The sequence below is a fragment of the Agrilus planipennis genome, unplaced genomic scaffold (assembly GCF_000699045.2).
Source record: "Agrilus planipennis isolate EAB-ADULT unplaced genomic scaffold, Apla_2.0 scaffold49, whole genome shotgun sequence".
NCBI lineage: Eukaryota > Metazoa > Arthropoda > Insecta > Coleoptera > Buprestidae > Agrilus > Agrilus planipennis.
In genome coordinates, this window is record NW_020438913.1 from 59450 (window position 1) to 79413 (window position 19964).

Below are 19964 nucleotides of genomic sequence, written 5' to 3' on the forward strand. Positions count from 1 at the left end.
GTCTCGAATCAGTTTGCAAACATGCTAGATTAGTGCTCTAAAAATTTGCTTCCAACAAATAATAATACGCCTACTTGTCGTTAAAACCATCTTGCATAGGACACCCTGTGTATATTCATTTATCCCTTTCACTCCACCTCTTTTTCTTCCTGTGTCTATTTCTGTCTCTCACTCACTCTCTCTGTCTCTCTCTCTATCTTGTTTTTCAAAATTAAAAAGTATATAGAAACGTAAACACGACACATTGTTTAATCGGCAAACAATTTTGTTTAATGCATTTATTTACACTTTACGAATAAGTAATTTGTACTAAGACAACGCGCAGAATTGGGAAGTGAGTAGGAGGAAAGGAGGAGAGTAGAAGACGGTCGATTGGTTATGGGGGAATGTGCCATTTTAAGGTAACTTTTCAAAATCGAAGAGAATCGTTTATTCGTAATAGGGATTTTACCAAGCACACCCACACGAAGCTGTTCGGCATGGTTTATATAGAATGTACGACTAATTTCTGGTCCATCGGTTTGATAAAGGAGCTTGCGAAATCACTCAAATGCTGAAAATCGAAAATAAAATTAAAACTACCCTTAACCTACAAAGTGAATCATTTTAATCTTTAAATTATTATAGTTATGAGCGAATCAAATAATTAATTCGATTTACTAACGGGATGGTGATCGTGTCGACATTTGCGTACATGACTGGCCTCTTTTTGGAATAACGTCAGGGGAGGAATTCAAAAAGTCCCATATGAGGATCGTGTCGTCATGTGAACTGCTAACTATTTGGAACTCGTCGAACTGCAGTCTAAACACACGTCCCGTGTGCTCCTGTTAAATAATTACGTCAGACAAACAAAATAATTAAACAATACTAAGCCATCATATAAAAATTATTAAATGTCAAATAGTTTTCAAAATATAAAAATTAAATCATTAACTTACAACCAGCGTTTTAAGGCATAGGGAATTTGCAGGCGCTCGTAGATCTAACGCAGCCACAAGATCCCATACTTTGATCTTCCCGTCATACGCACCACTTACAATCCGTTTCGAATCGAATCGGATGCAGCGTACCAACTCTTCGTGACCCTCCAAGACTCGCAAGCAAGCACCACATTCAATATCCCACAGTCTAAAGTGAAAACAGACATCATACTTGTGTAAATCCAAACTAATCTCAATATTTTAAAATTACAAAGAAGAAAATCAAACACAACCCTCCCCATGTAACCGAGTGACAATCAGGGGTATACCCAAAATGCCATTCGTTGGCCTACACAAAATTCTCTTTGCTCAAATATAGTAGATGTGGACTTTAGCCCCTTTGGTCTGGCGGACCAATTACTATCCAAAGTTAAATGATGTATTTCTTTCAATACCTTGTAATTTAAAAAAAAAAAAAAAAAAATTTTGGGTGTTTCATTCCCACCAGCCAGTAATGCCGGTGGGCGGGCAGTCCCTCCGGACTATGCCGGAAGGTAGGGCGGAAGGCCCTCTTCAGCCTGCTTTCAGGAATCGTGGGAATGGGTGGGTGGTGGTTCGGGTGAGAAAGATGAGACGGACGAAATGAAGACAGAAGAGAGTGAAAGATTATCTGTGGAATATTACTGCCTCAGCATTTGCCCAAGGGCTAAGCAATGGTCTAGACCTCTAGGCCATGCCGCTCGGTTACCTTGTGATAATAAGATAACTTACCTAATGGTATTGTCGGAACTACCACTCACGACCAATCGATCCCGATATTGCAAACACGCGATTCCGCGTTTGTGTCCGTTCAATGTTCTCACGAATTCACACGTCGATGTGTTCCACACTTTTATCGTACGGTCCCCAGACGCGGACACAATATATTTTTCGTCAAAATCAACCACATTCACAGCCGCACGATGTCCCACCAAGACTCGACGTAACGATATCTCCGATTGCGACGTCATATCCCACACTGCGATAGAACGATCCTGTAACAAAAACAAACCCATCATAAACATTCTTCAATCTCTTCTTCTTCCACTTGTATCACTCGAATGCATTCAAAACTGGCAACTCATATTTTTTTTTATAAATACAACCTCACGTAGACAGAGAAGGAAAGGGAATTTTTATAATTACATTTCACTTCAGGGATACTTAATATTTGCTTAATTTTTTGTGTCCTTCTGTCATGTAAATCTTGAAACACAAAATGGATGCGAGTGGGGTAAATTTCATAGAAGTTTTTTCTGTTACAAAGTGCGAGGTTTAAAGGATATGCGGTGTAAACATTTAGGCTTTTCAGTCGTTAGACCTTACACCCTCGAAATACACATTTACTCACTTTTGAACATGTGACCATCATCCCATTATTAAATCTTAGATGGAGAACGGCCTCGCAATGATGTATCAGAGTGTTGACCATCTCACCACTGTTCACGTTCCATACACGGACCGTCGAGTCACTAGAGCCGCTTATTATCACTTTGTCATCGTACTGAAGACAGAGCACAGATCCCGTATGTCCCGTCAACACCTTGGTCGACTGTAACGAATGCCGGTCCCATATTTTAATCGTATTATCTCGTAATCCCGATACAATCTTCTGATCATCGTACTGCAAACAATAAACGCCTTTGCTGTTCTCTGATCGGCAGTTGATCCTTTGCAATATGTGCCGACCCATTCGCCAATTGTTTTCGATACTGTCTATGTCCTGGATGATTCTTGGATAAAGAGCGCGATAAAACGAATGAGGCCGAATGTTTTCGCCCGGTTTCGGTTTGAACAGGTACTGAATCCTAAACGAGAAAATTATAAAAATTGCTAAAAAATTTTAAACCAAATTGTACATAATCTACAAATCTTCTAATCAGATAATTATTCAAAATATGGTAACTTCTGATTGTTCACGTTCAGGACAATTTAATTAAAAGGCGGGTTATCATAGGTATTTGGACACAACGAATATACAATGGGCTTATAAAAATTTTCACCCTAAATTTGCTTCATATGTAATGAACACCGAGAACTTATTTTGATTGACGACTGAACGTTTGTTCACACCATTGTGACTTCTTCAGCAAACTCAACTCTACATTCTCAAAGACAAGGACATAGGGTGTTTATATCAAATTAGAACTATTTAAATAAATTATAAATGTACTTATTTCATCGAATACCTGTTATCCTACCTTTTAATTAAATGTTTCTTAAATTATTTAACATATAATAATTGCACAAAGCAATACTAATGATAAAATGACTCAATTAAATCAATAATACAGTAATATATTAATCATACACAAAAAACATAAATAAAACAAAATTGAAAACACTTTTTTATTTTTATTTGTCTAATTAGTTTATCCTTTAAAATAAAGCGAAATTTTAAGCTCCAACTCGATAGCCTAGAAATCGATCGTTTTGTTATCGATCTTTTAACATACCACTGTCGCCTTTCCGCGAGACCCCTCCATAACGTATCTGTTCTCACTTTCCTCTCTATGAGTTTCTTCCATAGCATACCCTCAGATATAACACGAAGCCACTCTTTGCACACTAATTCTGCGGCGCACAAGCTTTCTGCGTCCAAATACGATAAGATGTTTTCGGCCACGTGATCTAACCCTTTCTCTTTAATAAAAGTAATACAATTTACAAAAAAAATATTGCAACGTCAATCAAAAGTAAATAAATAACTACAAACGCCACATTTTTCTTACAGTATTCTTTATTAAAAATAAAATAGCATTATTTTAATATTAAAAATAGAAACGTAAATAAAATTTATAAAAGGTAACTATAAGGAATGACGGTTACCCTGCAACTGAGTAAAAACTATTAGTAAAGAAGACGAAAATCTTACTTGGTAAAAGCGATATAAAATCCCTTTGTAACATAGGCTTCAGATAGGAATTGATATGCCCGTGTTGATAGTGACACATACGAGCCAATAAATTTTCCACGAATTCCACCTGATCCGATTCGTTCCATTTTTCGAAAAATCTCAAACATGCGTCTCGCTCTGCTGAGTATGTTGAAGAAGGCTCTTTTTTTCGGGCAGGATCGTACAATATCGTCTGCGGGTACTAAAAATAAAGACGAAGATAAATAAAAAATCGTCCACTTCTATAAAAAGTTAAATAATTTTTTTAATCCAAATTTGCTAAATGCATATTATGAAGGTAGGACGAAAACAAGAACATTAAATTAATATTGAATTCGAAATTGAAAATAGTTCTCTAATAATTGCTAGAAAAAGCAACTTAAACATTCAGGTTATATGTTCGATATTTCTTTAAACATATTTTAACAAAATATACAGCTTCCCAAATTATCCACGCTAAAGTATCTTCATTACTACAATTATTACGAGGACTCCGAATTAGATTACTCATAAAATGATAATTCCTTTTTTTTTAGGGGAAGTACATATTGTAATAAATAATTTATTTAAAGGAATATTATATGTAACAAAAGAAAAATATACATTTAAATTAGAAATAATTTCAATATCTCTGGATGAACTCCGGTATCATGAAATTCCAAGTGATTTTTAAGTAGTTTTTAATTAGAAGCTATTTACAACGTCATTTGTCCTTAAAAAAATACAAATGAACCCTAATAGTTCAATTCAAATAAATTTAAATCATATGAATACAACATTTTATTTTACTGCAATTAATTGAGAATTAACCGAGACAATAAAGATAATGCNAAAAAAACTTTCTTTCGTATTTTTTTTTTCGTAAATACATTAAAAAATTGTCAGTTGACGGAAGTAAATTGTTATCGTCAAATTAAACTATTTGCCGGATCTTGCCAAAAATCTATTATTTAACCTTAAGGGGCCCGTAATACAGTCTGCAGGTTGACCGTTATTTAAGTTGTAAATAAAGAAAAAAAAAACATCAAACACAAATAGGCGCCAATATTTATTTTTTTAAATTGAAATTAGAAGCAAATAAATATCAAAAATTAACAAACAAATCTCATTATTAGCCTTATTTTTCATCAGTTTTCAAATGATCGTTCTTATACACGGTATGTAGCAACAACAGAATGTAGTGTTCTTTCTTACAAAAGTAGGCCAGAAGCCCACATGTACAATATAGTAACAGTAAAGTTTAATGTTTCGCTAATAATATTTAACGCATCCATTGAATGTTGCTATAAAACTGAAATGCACACCGAACTCATTTATTAGGAGGGAATTTTTCAATTTCTTTGAAATGCCTATTTTAATTCTTCCAATTTCGAAGTTCGAAATTTTTTCATCCTTAATTAATTACTTTAGAGAAATAAATATGGGAGTCAGACAGGGATGCACACTGTCACCGCTACTTTTTAATCTATACACCGAAAACGCGATCGGGATTGATATAAAGGGGGCAAAACATTAGTATGCTTTGATTTTGCAGATGATATAGCAGTATTAGCATCTATCTAGCAAGGAGGAGTTAGAGATTGCTTTAAATCAAATGGAAACGGTATTGACAAAACAGTATCGTATGAAAATAAATAAAAGTAAAACAATAATATTAGTATGCAAGGAAAAAAAAGTAGATTAGATTATTGTTCGCAAATAGTTAAGAATGTGGACAATTATAGTTTTGGGGAAAAGCGAAGATTAGCTCAGGATAGGAGGCGCGTGTCTAACCAGGCTTAGGACTGACGACCTTATGATGAATTAATCCAGAAGCGTCTCAATGAAATTCAAGCCTATAAAATGAGTTTTTAAAATATCACCCCTAAGGTGTAAAATGAGAATTTACGATATAATCGAATTTCACGCGGACGTAGTCTCGGACAACAGGAAGATATTAGTATGTAATAAGTCTTTCTATTCTAGAACAAGGTATTGTTTTTTTTCTGCGTGTGGATACGTTGGTTATAAGACCATTTATTAAAAATAAATGTACCTTCACCTTATTACACGGTTTACATTGTTATTACAGGAAGAACAGTCCATTTATTAAGTTCACTGACTGCAATACCCACTTTATCATTAAAATTTTAAATTATACACTTTCTCAAAACATCTATTAATTATTCCTTTAATTTCCCTAATTGTATTTCGTAATGTTCATCTCACTTTCGCGAAGCTTCAGGGTTCAAAAAATTATTAATTAATTATAAAGTAGAACTTCAAAGTAAATATTAAGCAATACTTTTTTACATACATAAATATACGCAATCATATTCGAACTTCAAAATTTATTGAATGAGATAGCCAAAATAATCTACCATCAAGAATCATTATTGTTTTCAAAAAACAACATATTGAAAACAATAACGAAGAAATTTTAACAAGTAGGTATACTGTAAAAGGCTTTGATTAAATTAAATAATTAACTTAATAGACGTTAATCTGGAATTGTTATGTGAACACTGGTAATTAAACAGACAAAGGAATAGTACGCTTTACACGGTTTATCTTACAATGAAGAAATCAATATCATTAAAAAAACTACATTAGACAGGTACATTTTTTATAACTAATTTTAACAAAAAAGCATTTTCAGAGAAACTATACACTCTCGACAATACACAGTATTTATTACTACAAAATATCTTCAATTATATCACATAAATAACTAAAGAGAAACTATTCTCAAAAATTGAAGGAATCCCATGTTCATTGTAATTAACATCTTCTAATTTCATTCTGACTATAAATACAAATATTATACATAAAAGAAATGAGTGCTGTCATCACAAGGCAAAGTAGTATTTATTACGTAGTGTCAGCAATTTCTTAGGCCGAAGTGTACGATGTGTTGCATACCTATCTACAAACAATTCTCTAAATTTAATTTTTCAAACAATTTTAAACACAAAGAAAGTGATTAAACAAATTGTACACAAAAGTGAATTTCGATCACTCGAAGCAGTGGTGTTAACAGTTTCGAGCTCACAGTGACTGGTAGGGAAGAAGAATTTGTTATACTAACCATTTATTTGAGAAATGAGAAATTGATTAATTTTTGGCGTACATAGGTACAAATATACTAAACAATAATTCTTGATTATTTTTAAAAGAATAGTTTTCTACACTTAGTATACATACTTATTACTGACCCTAAATTACGTCACACAAAATTCATCAATTTCTTCCCTACTCCCCATGCAACGAGATTGTAAAGAGTAGCTTGACCCCTCTACCCCTTCCCATTACGCAAACACGTGCAATGTAAAAATTTTAGGATTCAATTAAAAAAAGATTTTTTAATTTCTAATAAGAATTCAATTTTTAATAAATTCTAAAATCGCTACTGAACGGAAATATTAATCTCTTCCTCCTCGTACGTAACAGACCCATAACGGCCGGCTGGGCTTCCCCCAATTAGTGTTAGACAATTTATGGTCAGCTCCCTATGCATTTCGTTTATTAATAGATAAATATACAGGGTGATTCAAATACATCAAAGTATCTACTGTGTCTCAGATTATCACTAATCTTAAGCCTACCATTAGTTTATTTATTAATGTCTTGTATTTAAAATTTAGTAGTTCGTAATGAAGATATCGGCTTAAAGATGGTGATAACAATAAAAAACACAAATAAATATCACTTTATTGTGAAAATTTTGTTCTTCAAAAAGACTAAGCCAGTGTATTCCAAAATCCGGACTGATAAATACTTTCCCATACATACAATTAGTAAGAAATTAATATTGAATTATCTACCCAAGAGATAAACAATAATTCTTTGGCATTTCGGGATATAGGCAGATGTTATGAAAGTTCTATACCAAACCTACAATTTGTGAATTTTAAAATATTCTTCGTTATTCAAAAATTGTAGCCAATATAAGTAAATTACTTTTGTTTTATTGCTTTAAATTTTGTTTTGTTAAAACAAATCGCGTTGTTCTAGTTTGCGACTGCAATTGTTTCACTTATCGTTAATTATTTCCAAATCATAAAAGTGGACGAAATTGAACTATCAAAAAAAGTAATAAAAATCGAAAATATAGTTATTCGATTTTTCACGCAGTTACAACTGGCTCTAAGTAGGTTAGCCAAATGAATCAATTTGATACGATTTCTCGACTTCTGCTCCGCAAAACGCGATCTGTATAAACAAACGAAATATGTATTTGTAAAATCTACACAGAAGCAGTAATCTCTATCATCAACAAAACCAATTTCAAGTCTACTATTACTAGAGATTCTGTACTCGGCGGATCCGGCCTGGTACCGGATAATGGAGCCGAATTATCCGATATTCGGCGAATGAAATCCGGTGCTTCTGTAATTATTACCATACAAGACGCACATTTTTTAAATACAAAATTGAAGTGTTACTTTGAGGTACGACCGATGTATGTAACTCATTAACAAAAAAGGTGAATTCACATGTGTAGAAAATACCACAAATGGCGTGGTGAACGCCATCTGTAGTACGATGCTACATTTTAGGATTACGTATGCTCCAACAAGGTCCATTTAAAAATATGGATATCTACTTGCTGAAACGAATCCCGGCGTGGCTAACCTCAACGTGATAGGAACGTTAGCTTAATCGAATAAACTAATTCGAAGTGGTCTGTATTCTGTCGAAACTGCCGAACGCGGATCGCGATTTCGATCTGTTTGGATCTCATCAGCGCGTCGCAGGCAGCTCCGACAGAACACAGACCAACCTTCACCTGCTGTCTTAACAGCGCGTTTTAGAAAATACCACAAATGGCGCGGTAAACGTCATCTGTAGTACAATGATACATTTTAGGATTACATATGCTCCAACAAGGTCCATTTAAAAATATGGATATCTGCTTGCTGAAACGAATCCCGGCGTAGCTAACCTCAACGTGATAGGCACGTTACCATAATCGAATAAAATAATTAGAAGTGGTCTGTATTCTGTCGAAACTGCCGGACGCGGATCGCGATTTCGATCTTTTTGGATCTCATCAGCGCGTCGCAGGCAGCTCCGACAGAACACAGACCAACCTTTACCTGCTGTCTTAACGGTAAACGCCATCTGTAGTACGATGCTACATTTTAGGATTACGTATGCTCCAACAATTTAAAAATATGGATATCTACTTGCTGAAACGAAAACGCGCTGTTACAACAGCAGGTAAAGGTTGGTCTGTGTTCTGTCGGAGCTGCCTGCGACGCGCTGATGAGATCCAAACAGATCGAAATCGCGATCCGCGTCTGGCAGTTTCGACAGAATACAGACCACTTCGAATTATTTTATTCACATGTGTAATTTCTATATTCGGTGAACGTTTTGCTTTTACCTACTTTGATATTGCACAATTTCAAGCATTGAACACACATACATTTTGCCACATTAACTGAGTTTCAATTAACCTATTACCGCTAATTAGCTTTTACTAGAACAGCAATCTAACTTAGATGTTTCAATGCTTCTCTTTACTTCGGTTACTTCTTTTGGGCATAAATTGGTAACGTATAAAGAAATCGAAATCGATGAAAAATGTAAACAGTGACAGTTGTAGAAGAACTAATAAAGTAAACATCAACAGCTTACATCATTGCTACTACACATAATAATATTTAGACGTCCATTACGATATCAATTAATTGAATAACTACTTTGTTCATTGGTGATAGCGATACATAATTTTCTTGTTTTATTATTGACAATAACATTTAAAATTGAATTATAGTGAATTGGTAAATAATAAACTTTTGTAGGATGAAACGTGGAAGATAAAAAGGCCAACTGATCTGTATTAATATGATTTACTTATTTAATTAAAAGGTCGATTTTCTGCATAAAGAAATCACATTAAGTGCAGTTACTTTTATCAATTTTGTAAATAACAAACAAACCGTATCAAATAAAATAATTAGAAGTGATCTGTATTCTGTCGAAACTGCCAGACGCGGATCGCGATTTCGATCTTTTTGGATCTCATCAGCGCGTCGCAGGCAGCTCCGACAGAACACAGACCAACTTTTACCTGCTGTCTTAACAGTGCGTTTTAGAAAATACTACAGATGGCGTTTACCGCACCATTTGTGGTATTTTCTAAAAGCGTATCAAGTTTATTTGATCATTTATTTATACTAATAAAACACTTTCTGTGTGATATTTACGTACATATTTAAATAAAAACAGACAAAAACACTATAAATAACTGATTTACCTCAATAAGAGAAAAACAGAATAAACGAAACAAAAAGAAAGGTCTCACCCCAACTAACCGCAACAGTTGGGGTAAGACCTATCTTTTTGTTTATCAATACGCCCCAATCTCCCTTATATTTATTTAGAATAAACGAAAACAAAAAAGAAAATACTACATGCTTTTGTTGCCGAGAAATCAAAATAAACTTTCTACTTTCCCTAGTCTAAAATTAGAACGTTTCATCATTCCTTTATTCAATCATAATGTTTTGTTAACTGTCAAAAAAACTTTCTTTATTCCAGGCATTACTACGTTTATGTTCATGCAGACGCAAATAAAAACTAAAACGACCGCCGAGTTTCGTAATAACTAATTTTAAAAGAACAAAGGAAGTACACGATTGAAAAACGATTTTGTACTTATTCTAACAATTAAGATAAGTACGTACGTAACCTTTTTTTGCAATTAAAAGAACAATAAATGTTTTCTCTTTACTATCAACATTCAGAACTAAACCATAATATTAAAAAGAAACAGTTTTTACTTTATTAAAAAATACTAGCTGTTTTTCTAGAGAATTAGCGAATGATTAGTTTGTCTATTAATATAAAATAAAACATTTATATTAAATACGTTCGGTAATTAAAAAATACGATAACAGTGTACTAACTAACAAATAATAAGTACATAATTAATTATTTCGTCAGTCTTGGAAATATCCAATTTTATGAAGGGATGAACGGTATTATTTTAATTGACTATATATTATAAAAGAAAGTGTACAATTTGCGTTCCGCTAAAACTCAGAAATGAGTCCCGGTACGATCAAAAGAGTTACATGGAGGGGTAACCCTCTATCTCCCATCGACGAAGAAGGTTGAAGAGTGTGCTTTTGAAGATATAAGGGCTGGAAGTTTTGCCCTCTAGAAATTTCTAGAACAGTCCACAACATTCGAGAGTTTTCCACAACATTTCAGAACATTATAGAATGTTGTGGAATGTCCGGGAATAGTCCGGAATATCCCAGATCATTGCGGAACGTTCTAGAACACAGTTGAATGTTGTGGTCTGTTCTACAACATTGGGGACTATTCAAAGCCCTTTTTGTATGGGTGGGGCTACCTATGTATTAATTTTAAAGTTTATCCTTTTATTCCAACTACCACACAAGGTACCAGGTACCCCAGCTAGTTTAACATTAAATAAGTAACAAATAAATAACTTTTCAAGCAAACCAAATGAATGAACTATTTACGATTAACCTTTATTAACTGACAATAAAAAAGATCCAACAAACAAAAATCATATAATCAGTATCGTACAATATTACCGTCTTATTTACTTGTAAATATGTATCTATTTACATTTACAAGCTAAATTTTGATTTAGAAATAAGTAATAGGAGTTAATTCAGATTACGTAAAACCTCAACATTAAGTTCTGTTTGTCACATTAAGCTTGGAAATGGGAATGCTCTTTAAAATTCATTATTTTTAGGAACGTAGTAGCGTCATTTTTTACCCATTTCGTTTTAGACAAAAATGCGAAAAAAAAACGTATTATTAACATCTTTAAGCGACAAAAAATATACATTTTGGAAAACAGTAGACATCGGACGAATAATACGTATAATGATAAATAAAATAAATGGCGCAGCAACAACGGCGACATATCGACTTTTAAGGTCAATGGACATTTGTTTCTATAAGCGAATGTTTAGTTAGTTCACGGTGTACGGTCGCCTAACATAATTAACATGATGTACATATTATGCGGGGGTTTCCAATATGCTGGTTTTACAGCTCGAATATATCCATAAAATCAAAATAACGCCCTTCAGCATTCTTTTTATGGCGATTATAAAAGCATGTTTTCACACTAGTCCTCCTCAAACGAAAATTTTCTACTTGTCCACCAAACAATAGCAAATACCTAGACATCAAGATCCTACAGTGTTCTAAAGTATCAACAAATTCCAACTATTATAAATGCGAATGTGAATTTATTTGTTTGCTAGTTCATTACGAGTTCACGCCTTAATTACTCAATCGATTATTATGAAATTTTCTACACATTTTGTCAGGGGTACAGAGAAGGACATAGGGTACCTCTCATCCAGAAAAAAAAAACTGTGCCCGAAGGATAGAAAAAATTAGTTTTATGTGGTCATCGATGAGCATTGACACATATTTAGGACATCAGCACGGGCCAGACCGTGGTGAAACCTATATGAAATTTTGTTCTCACATTGTCAGGGGTACAGAAAAGGACCTATGGTACCTTTTATCCAGAACTGTTCCCGAAAAATTAGTTTTATGTGGTCGTCGATGATTTTTAACACTTATTTAGGATATCAAAGCGAGCAAAACCGCGGTTAAAAGCTAGTTTCAAATATTCCTAGATTTTTTAAGTTCTCATTGTGACTTCTGAATACTTTCAACAACCAAAATCAAATAAACTCAACATAAAAAAAAATAAAAATTCACCATTCATCAGTGAAAAAGGAGGTTTAATAGGCAATCAATATTAACAATTTATTTATAAATTCTTCTCTATGTTTAGTTACACACACTTACAGTAATGATAATTTATTAGCAAAGTAAGCGATGTTTTACACGATCATTTGTAACAGACAGACAAACAAGCCAATAGGCCATTAAAATCTTTAGAACTCAGAACGCAAATAAAGTCATCTATATTTATTGTGTTATTTCAAACAGCTAGACTTTTTTTAAACTGATCGTGAGACGATTAAGAATAAAAATAAATTTTTACATTCCATTCTGGATATCAATCCGATCTCTACAATATCCAATTAACCTACAGTATTTTTATTTTTTTACCAAACAAAGCACTGTATACTGTACAGACATTACGAACTGCTATATACATAGAGTAGAATCCGCTTATAATGACATCGAAGGGAAATGACAAACACGTCATACTAAGCGGGCGTCATACAAAGCATAGTTTTAGAAAATAAACAACTTTCTATTTTGGTTAGTTATTTAGTTTAATAGAGAGAAAAACTACAAATTGTATATATTTATTAACAGAAAAAGAAAAAGAACGATGAATTGTAATATCAATATACATAAGAAGGGTCAGAAAAATGAGCGAAAACGTTATTATTAATCATTTGGGTCACTATAGCCGGATATGATTTCTTGGGAATCACTCATAATAAACGATATGTCATTTTAAACGGAGTCATTATATCCAAACTTTCCTATAGAGAATTTAATATGAAAACCACCCTTAACACTGCAATTACTTCATATTAAACGGTTGGTCAATATAGGCGGAGTCATAATAAACGAATTCCACTGTACATATAATAATGTATTAATACCTAGGTAGCATTTGTTTTAAACTAATACTTCTAATTATTCAAGTATTTATTGTTTATTCATATTTGTAGTTACAATAAGTACTTAGCAGCAATTATAATTTTTATGTACTCAGGAATTTCATTTATCACATGCTAAATATACCTTGTTAGGTGGTAAACAAATTTACAATTTTTTGAGCAATTTATTATAAGAACTTACACTAAACCAGCTACTTTAAATAATGTGTATAATTTGATTCAAATTTAACTTTATTTTTTTCGATTTCAATTAACATTATTATTTATTATCTATTCCAATATCAATGTTAATAACCTCCAGTAACTGAACAAACGCCCACCAAATTACCAATTTAAGACAGAAAATTAATTCATTATGTACCAAAACAGCTCACGGACAAAACCATAATCGCATTTTAATTCGAGAATATTAAGACATTGCATGAAATATCCACATGCGTGAATGCTAATTAAATTCATTTAAATGAATGTCGACAAGCAGGTACACATTCATAAATTATTTCAAAGAAATTTGATCTGGATAATTTTTGGAAATTGAAAAGTGGACTAGTGGAATAGTAGATAATAGTACCTGATTATTATTAAAGGGATGACAAATAATTTTTAACTTGCTAAATAAAACAGTATGGAAGTCAATAAGAAATAGACGATATACGTTGGTAGGACACCTTCTCGGGCATGAAGGTCTAATTAGAGACATATTAGATGCAAAAACAGGAGTTACGAGGTGTACAAGTAGCAAATAGTTATGGATGTGGGATGTTCTAGTTTTAGAAAAATGCGAAGTACGTAGTCGAGGTACGTGTTCAACTAGTCTTAGGACTGACAACATTACGATTATAATGGCTAAATAAAAAAGTAAAAGCTAGCTAGTCGCATATAAAAATAAAACGGTTTCATAGTAAGTTTATAAAATATAAAAACATGTAGGTAGGTATCTGTAATAATAATTAGAATTCCACGCAGGCTAGGCCTCGTGCAGAAGACCAGAAGCTAGTAAAAGATGTTTTTAGACATAAATATATTTCGTATAAAAATGAGATACGAAAACAAAAAGGAAATGAAACCGCTACAGTATCTGAACCGTATCATAAGCTTGTCAATTGCAAAACGACGATCTTTTACAAAAACTAAACAACACAATACGGTTTTTAGAACAGACGGGGTGCTAACGACTTTCTAATCTTCAACGTCATCCAACTGCTCAAGCAAAACCTAATAACGGTTTAATCTTCACGAAGAAGCCCACAAAAAAAAAGACGGAGCAATTATCTCGAAAGCGGCTGGTACGTTTCCGGATCGAATTAATTATAGTAGGAATGGTTATCTGAACTATCAAACGCGTGCACCTACATGTAAATTATTTATACACGAATGCTATTACATGCACAAATCCGGAAAGCCACATAACGGTTTCAAAAACAATATAATAAACCCAGAAAAGATAGGTAGGTACTTGAACCAGGATAACGCATAGGGAAGCCTTTTAGACAGTAGTTACAAAAACTTTTAGGTCATTATTGCTTCCCAAAAAAAAACTAATGTTCTAATGTAGGTAGGTACCTATGCATGGGTGCATAGTTACTATTTTGATTAATTGTAAGTGTTTAGGTATCTACTATAAATTTCAAGGAGATGAATAAAATTTAGTCTCATAAAATCTTCTATTAACTTTTTTCTTTCGGTTACATTGTTGATTACCTCGAAGCAAGCAACAAGGCTATTTCAAAAGACTGTGCTGACTTATTTAGTAATTATTATTGTGTAAACAAAAAACGAAGGTTTTTGACTGGTGCTAATACTAATCAATAAGTGATAAAAAACGTAAAAATAAAGTCAATCCCTAGATAATAATTCTATTGAACAAACGCATTACCAATCCTCTTAAAGATAATTTATTAATTATTTATACACCATTGCATTGTAAAGGAAAAATACTTTCACTAAACAAAAACCAAGTTATAATTATAACATAGAAACTGATGAAAAACGAACTCTTTATAAACAATCAAAACTACATGGATTAAAGGAAAATACCTAACTTTAATAAAAATGAGTGATTCATGCAGAGGTCAAGCACCCAGAAAGTGTCTTTTTATTTGCAAAAAAATAAGCATGTACGAATGAACTTGGTAACTACATGCAGATATAACTAAACGTATTATACCTAACCATTTTGGCCTACTTTCAAAATTGAGGTAACTACGAAAAACTGACCACATAGCCTAATTGAATTCGTTGAATATAATTCGGTTTTTAATTTGGTTTAAACGTTATAATTAAAAATTTAAATATACAAATATTAAATGATAATATGTATATAGTTTTCAGAAAAACATGAGTAATCACAAGAGAACGATATCATAACGACAATATGACAGATGACAAAGATACGGAAATTGAAAATGATTTTCAGTTTTAAAATCTAAAATTAGTCAATATAGAAAACATAAAATCAATGTACATTATTAAAAGAATAACTGAACATATTTGCATATACCTGTGAGTTGCTGTTTGTATCTTCGATTACTTTATCTGTTTCCATGTTAATCATTTCGTTAGGTGTGCTTACACGAAATATTACTCTTACATTCACTATATTAAAACTATTTTGGGATTAGGCACGTCAAAACCTATTTAACCACATTAAAGAATCACTATAGTTTGGGATAAAACCCTCAAATCACAAAAAATTAAAAATATTAACCCACAACAGCCACACCACAGCGTCAGTACCTGTCAGTACTACTTTTACTTGACGCTTCGCCTTTCTCGCTTCTTTTTCTTTAATAAACTCATAGACAAAATAAACTCCATAACTGTCATAGACTATAGATATTCAATAAATTGCTTATAGCCTTACAGCTCGTTGGTTACAGCCTAGCCTATTGTTCATAGAGCAGCAAAATTCGATTTCCATAGAGATTTATATGCTTTGAACTCCTATAAACAAAAACATAAATCTTGATACTCTCGAATCCTTTTGTAATTTATTGTTATTTATTGATTATGCTCCTTTCAACTCCGATGCAGGTTTAAAACTAATTTAGAAAAACAGAAATAATTATTTTTAAGTATAGTTGACTTACTAGATAACTTACTTTCTTAATGATTGATAGTGACATCTGTGACAATTATGAGAAATATTGGATAACAAAACAGAAATTATTTCAAAACATATTTAAATATTATCTGGCACTTCAAGAAGAATTATGCAATTACAAAATAATCATAAAAAATAAGAGAAAAACATGTTTATCTTCATGATAAGCACAACAAAATAAACGTACTGTATGGTTACATAACATAGACAAACTTTTCAGTCGCTTTAATTTTCAAAAATAATGTCATCACTACAATTAAAAAATTTCGTAAAATGTGGAACAAAAATTGTTTGTGCTGGCGCTAATTACAGGTACTCAAATTAAAATCCTAAATATCTAAAGTACGTTAACAGTTTTTCCAATTATTTGTAGAACCGCTCCTAATTTCAAAGAAAAGCCTGCAGATCCAGTAATATTTATAAAACCTGTTTCGTCATATATTCTGGAAGGAGAAAAAATATGCGTAAGTATATACCTACTTTTATGTCGGTTTTGCGTAAATATGGTCATACTAATGTCAATTAGTAAAATAATTGGTTTAATGATCCAGGTGGCTCTTTGTTAGTTTCATTAAATTGTTTACTAACCATAGTTAACTTCCAATGCAATTTTTTAGGAGAATAGTAATTTGCGCTAAAAATTAGATAAAAACTCAAATTGTAAATCCCATGCTTACGTAACTTCAGCCCTTTTCTTATTATCATTTTTATTAATTTTCTTTTGTTTCGGAGAATCTATTAAAAATGACGCAATTCAGCACTTAAAAATTTTAGATTCCAGAAGATTTTAAGGTGAATCAAGAAGTGGAATTGGGCGTGGTTATTGGGAAAAAATGCAAAAACGTTTCGCAATCAAACGTAATGGATGTTATAGGGGGTTACTGCATTGCTCAAGACTTGACTGCAACAAACTTTCTGGTAACAAAAAAAAAAGTTTTTCTACATCTAAGTTTTATTTAATCTGTTGATTATTTTTAAGGAAAAAGCACGAGGTCAAGGTCTCCCATGGTGTATGGGAAAAGGTTTCGACACAGCATGTCCCGTGAGCACATTTATACCCAAAGAAAAGATACCTGATCCTCACCAGATTGAAATATGGTGTAAAGTCAACGGACAAGAACGTCAACGCGGCAACACTAAAGATTTTGTTTTCACTATTCCGGAGTTAATATCGTACATAACACAGTATATGACTTTAGAACCTTACGATTTAATTCTGACTGGTTCGCCACCGAACATGGGCCCCATTAAACCAAGCGATTTTATTGAAAGTGGAATTGAGGGTATCGATGAGTCGTATTTCGGTGTAAAAGTATACGGTTAAAAAGAAAGCTTCTTTGCCGATTATACATTTTGTCGGAAATAATAAATATCATTAAAAAAAAAACAATGTGTTTTTATTAACATAATGCAAACGATTCAACTTACAGAATTAAGGCTACATGTACCGCTTAACTCTAATTATTATTTTATTTACTTTTTTTATCAATTGTACTCATCTTCCATTGTTTCTCATTTTCCAGATGAAGTGAGTACATATGCTTATCAATGTCAATAACAATGTAGCAGTAAACTATTCTTGATTCTGGATACACAGGAATGTGATATCTTGCATTTCACTTGTTACAAAGAGGATTTTTAACAACCAAATCACTGCCATGGTATTCGATCTGTTCGTAAATAAATTTACGATTTACTCTACACTCGGGTCCGCATTTGGTAGACTTGCATTTCTGGCATGGAAAATGACAACCAGGACAATTTAAACTTAGGCAATCGCACATATCTTCACCTGTTGCTAGATGTATCCCATTTTCGTCATAAAGCGCGCCAGCAACTCTTCGCGATGAATAACTGTTTATTCTTCGATTTAATTTCTTTTTTTCTCTGGTACTTGTTTCCGGATCAAAATTGTCTAAAAACTTGTCACTGGCTTCCTTTTGCAAAAGTGATCTGGTCTGTCTTCTGGTTACCGATTTGAGTTCCGGTATTGGAGCAGAAGTCGTGGATTTCTTAGCAACCCTCGGTTGATCCAAATGAAGCGATTTTCTCGTTTTTCCAGGCAATGATTCGCTGCTGTCACTGTTATTTGAATTATTTTCGTCCGACATGTTGAGAACTCCAATGTGTTTCTATAAAAGGAAACATTTTGGAATGTAACAGGAAATATTAAGGAAATGCATGGGTGTGGAACTCGTTCAATAGTCCATCGATGGACAAACAAAATTATTTTGATAAAAAGGTTGAAAACTTAAATGCAAATATATATATAATCAGTACGCGAAACAGCATAGATCTTAAAATTTCAATGAATTTGAGCCTACTAACAACACATTTACCTATTTTTATTCGCTATTCGTATAATATAAATAATATAAATACATAAATGCCTGTACTAATGTAGCATCAACTCAAGTCAGTCATATTATAAACATTTCCTTGAAAAGGCTAAATGAAATAATCTTAACGACAAGGTCGAAAAATAAAAAATACGCATACTAATACCATATAATACTACAAATGCATAAAATATACTTAAGCATTTTCAGTAGTGAAAAATTCATTATTAATCAAGACTAAAATAATTCATTTAACAAAGGAAAATTAACAAACAACAAACATATAATTCGACAATCTGTCGCCGAGCAGGAGCATAGATAGACTAGGAGTTTATTCATTTGCGTTTTAGGTTAGGTTGAAAAAAACGTTCAAAAATTTTAGAATTTAAAACAGCATGCAATGGTATTAACTGAATACAGATATTTAAAAACATACTGAATTGGTTTATAAGATGATACGATATGAAGATGAAGGAGAAACGCTGGCTGATAAGTCGCCGTGTGCAGGTATTAGAGCAGATCTAAAAATGTGCCTTCTGGAAAGTGAATGCTGTCGTATTGTAAGCTACTATATCACCTTATTTCATCATGTAAAGACCTAAAATTTGTAATATTTATTAAAAGGAAAAGAAGACACCCAGAGAATGCTTAAAAAGCAATTTAGCACCTGAATGTCATGCCCTTCGAAATACTTTTTTTGAATGCAAAAGATCTTTGGTAAGTATTTCTGAAGAATGGAGTAGACGAATATGCTAACAAAAAATTTGCAGCTGGATAACCGTGTACGATTCAAAGGCAGAAAGGGCTACTAAAGAAACAGTTATGTTTGTGGTTACATAGTAGTTATTAAGTAGTTATATGAATCACAAAAAAATCTTACCTGTGTGTGATAAGTTGTTGAAAAATATATGTAGGTAGTATAAAATAATCTTCTAAATTTATCAAAGATAGAAAAATGGAAAAATAATAAGTAATTATTTGACGTTAAATTGAGGTTAAAATCAAAACCATAAACAAGATCAAAACGATCAAAAGTTATTAAAAGGGAGAATCTCTATGAAGCGTCTC

The 19964-nt window shown here is 32.5% G+C and overlaps 3 protein-coding genes and 1 long non-coding RNA gene across 4 annotated transcripts; 2 read left to right on the forward strand and 2 right to left on the reverse strand.

Moving 5' to 3' along the window:
- Nucleotides 1-231: 231 nt before the first annotated feature.
- On the reverse strand, nucleotides 232-16239 carry LOC108733401 (F-box/WD repeat-containing protein 1A). Its single transcript, XM_018464554.2, has 8 exons — nucleotides 15955-16239; nucleotides 3838-4060; nucleotides 3419-3605; nucleotides 2314-2770; nucleotides 1695-1957; nucleotides 942-1131; nucleotides 665-827; nucleotides 232-553 (listed from the first exon to the last, which is right to left on the reverse strand). The coding sequence occupies exons 1-8, from the start codon at nucleotides 16006-16008 to the stop codon at nucleotides 543-545; spliced, it is 1548 nt and encodes a 515-aa protein (XP_018320056.1). The 5' UTR covers nucleotides 16009-16239; the 3' UTR covers nucleotides 232-542.
- A 410-nt stretch (nucleotides 16240-16649) lies between these two features.
- Nucleotides 16650-17944, forward strand: LOC108733402 (acylpyruvase FAHD1, mitochondrial). The gene is made up of 4 exons (XM_018464555.2): nucleotides 16650-16869; nucleotides 16931-17021; nucleotides 17332-17475; nucleotides 17537-17944. Exons 1-4 carry the CDS (start codon nucleotides 16799-16801, stop codon nucleotides 17879-17881), a joined length of 651 nt encoding a protein of 216 aa, XP_018320057.1. The 5' UTR covers nucleotides 16650-16798; the 3' UTR covers nucleotides 17882-17944.
- A 1388-nt stretch (nucleotides 17945-19332) lies between these two features.
- Nucleotides 19333-19869, reverse strand: LOC108733406. Its single transcript, XR_001937218.1, has 3 exons — nucleotides 19777-19869; nucleotides 19564-19704; nucleotides 19333-19494 (listed from the first exon to the last, which is right to left on the reverse strand). It is a non-coding gene; the product is annotated as an uncharacterized LOC108733406 (long non-coding RNA).
- LOC108733404 (cytochrome c oxidase assembly factor 5) lies at nucleotides 19337-19897 on the forward strand. The gene is made up of 3 exons (XM_018464556.2): nucleotides 19337-19456; nucleotides 19521-19613; nucleotides 19667-19897. The coding sequence occupies exons 1-3, from the start codon at nucleotides 19349-19351 to the stop codon at nucleotides 19706-19708; spliced, it is 243 nt and encodes an 80-aa protein (XP_018320058.1). The 5' UTR covers nucleotides 19337-19348; the 3' UTR covers nucleotides 19709-19897.
- The last annotated feature ends 67 nt before the right edge of the window (nucleotides 19898-19964 follow it).

Coding starts and splice junctions, on each gene's coding strand:
- LOC108733404 (XM_018464556.2), top strand. CDS start 19,349: ATGATACGATATGAAGATGAAGGAGAAACGCTGGCTGATAAGTCGCCG. Junction 19,457..19,520: donor AAAGTGAATGCTGTCGTATT/GTAAGCTACTAT, acceptor ATTTATTAAAAG/GAAAAGAAGACACCCAGAGA. Junction 19,614..19,666: donor TTGAATGCAAAAGATCTTTG/GTAAGTATTTCT, acceptor AAAAATTTGCAG/CTGGATAACCGTGTACGATT.
- LOC108733401 (XM_018464554.2), bottom strand. CDS start 16,008: ATGATTAACATGGAAACAGATAAAGTAATCGAAGATACAAACAGCAAC. Junction 4,061..15,954: donor ATACAAACAGCAACTCACAG/GTATATGCAAAT, acceptor CTTTATTTTTAG/TACCCGCAGACGATATTGTA. Junction 1,132..1,694: donor AGTTCCGACAATACCATTAG/GTAAGTTATCTT, acceptor TTTTCACTTTAG/ACTGTGGGATATTGAATGTG.
- LOC108733402 (XM_018464555.2), top strand. CDS start 16,799: ATGTCATCACTACAATTAAAAAATTTCGTAAAATGTGGAACAAAAATT. Junction 16,870..16,930: donor TGTGCTGGCGCTAATTACAG/GTACTCAAATTA, acceptor AATTATTTGTAG/AACCGCTCCTAATTTCAAAG. Junction 17,022..17,331: donor TGGAAGGAGAAAAAATATGC/GTAAGTATATAC, acceptor TAAAAATTTTAG/ATTCCAGAAGATTTTAAGGT.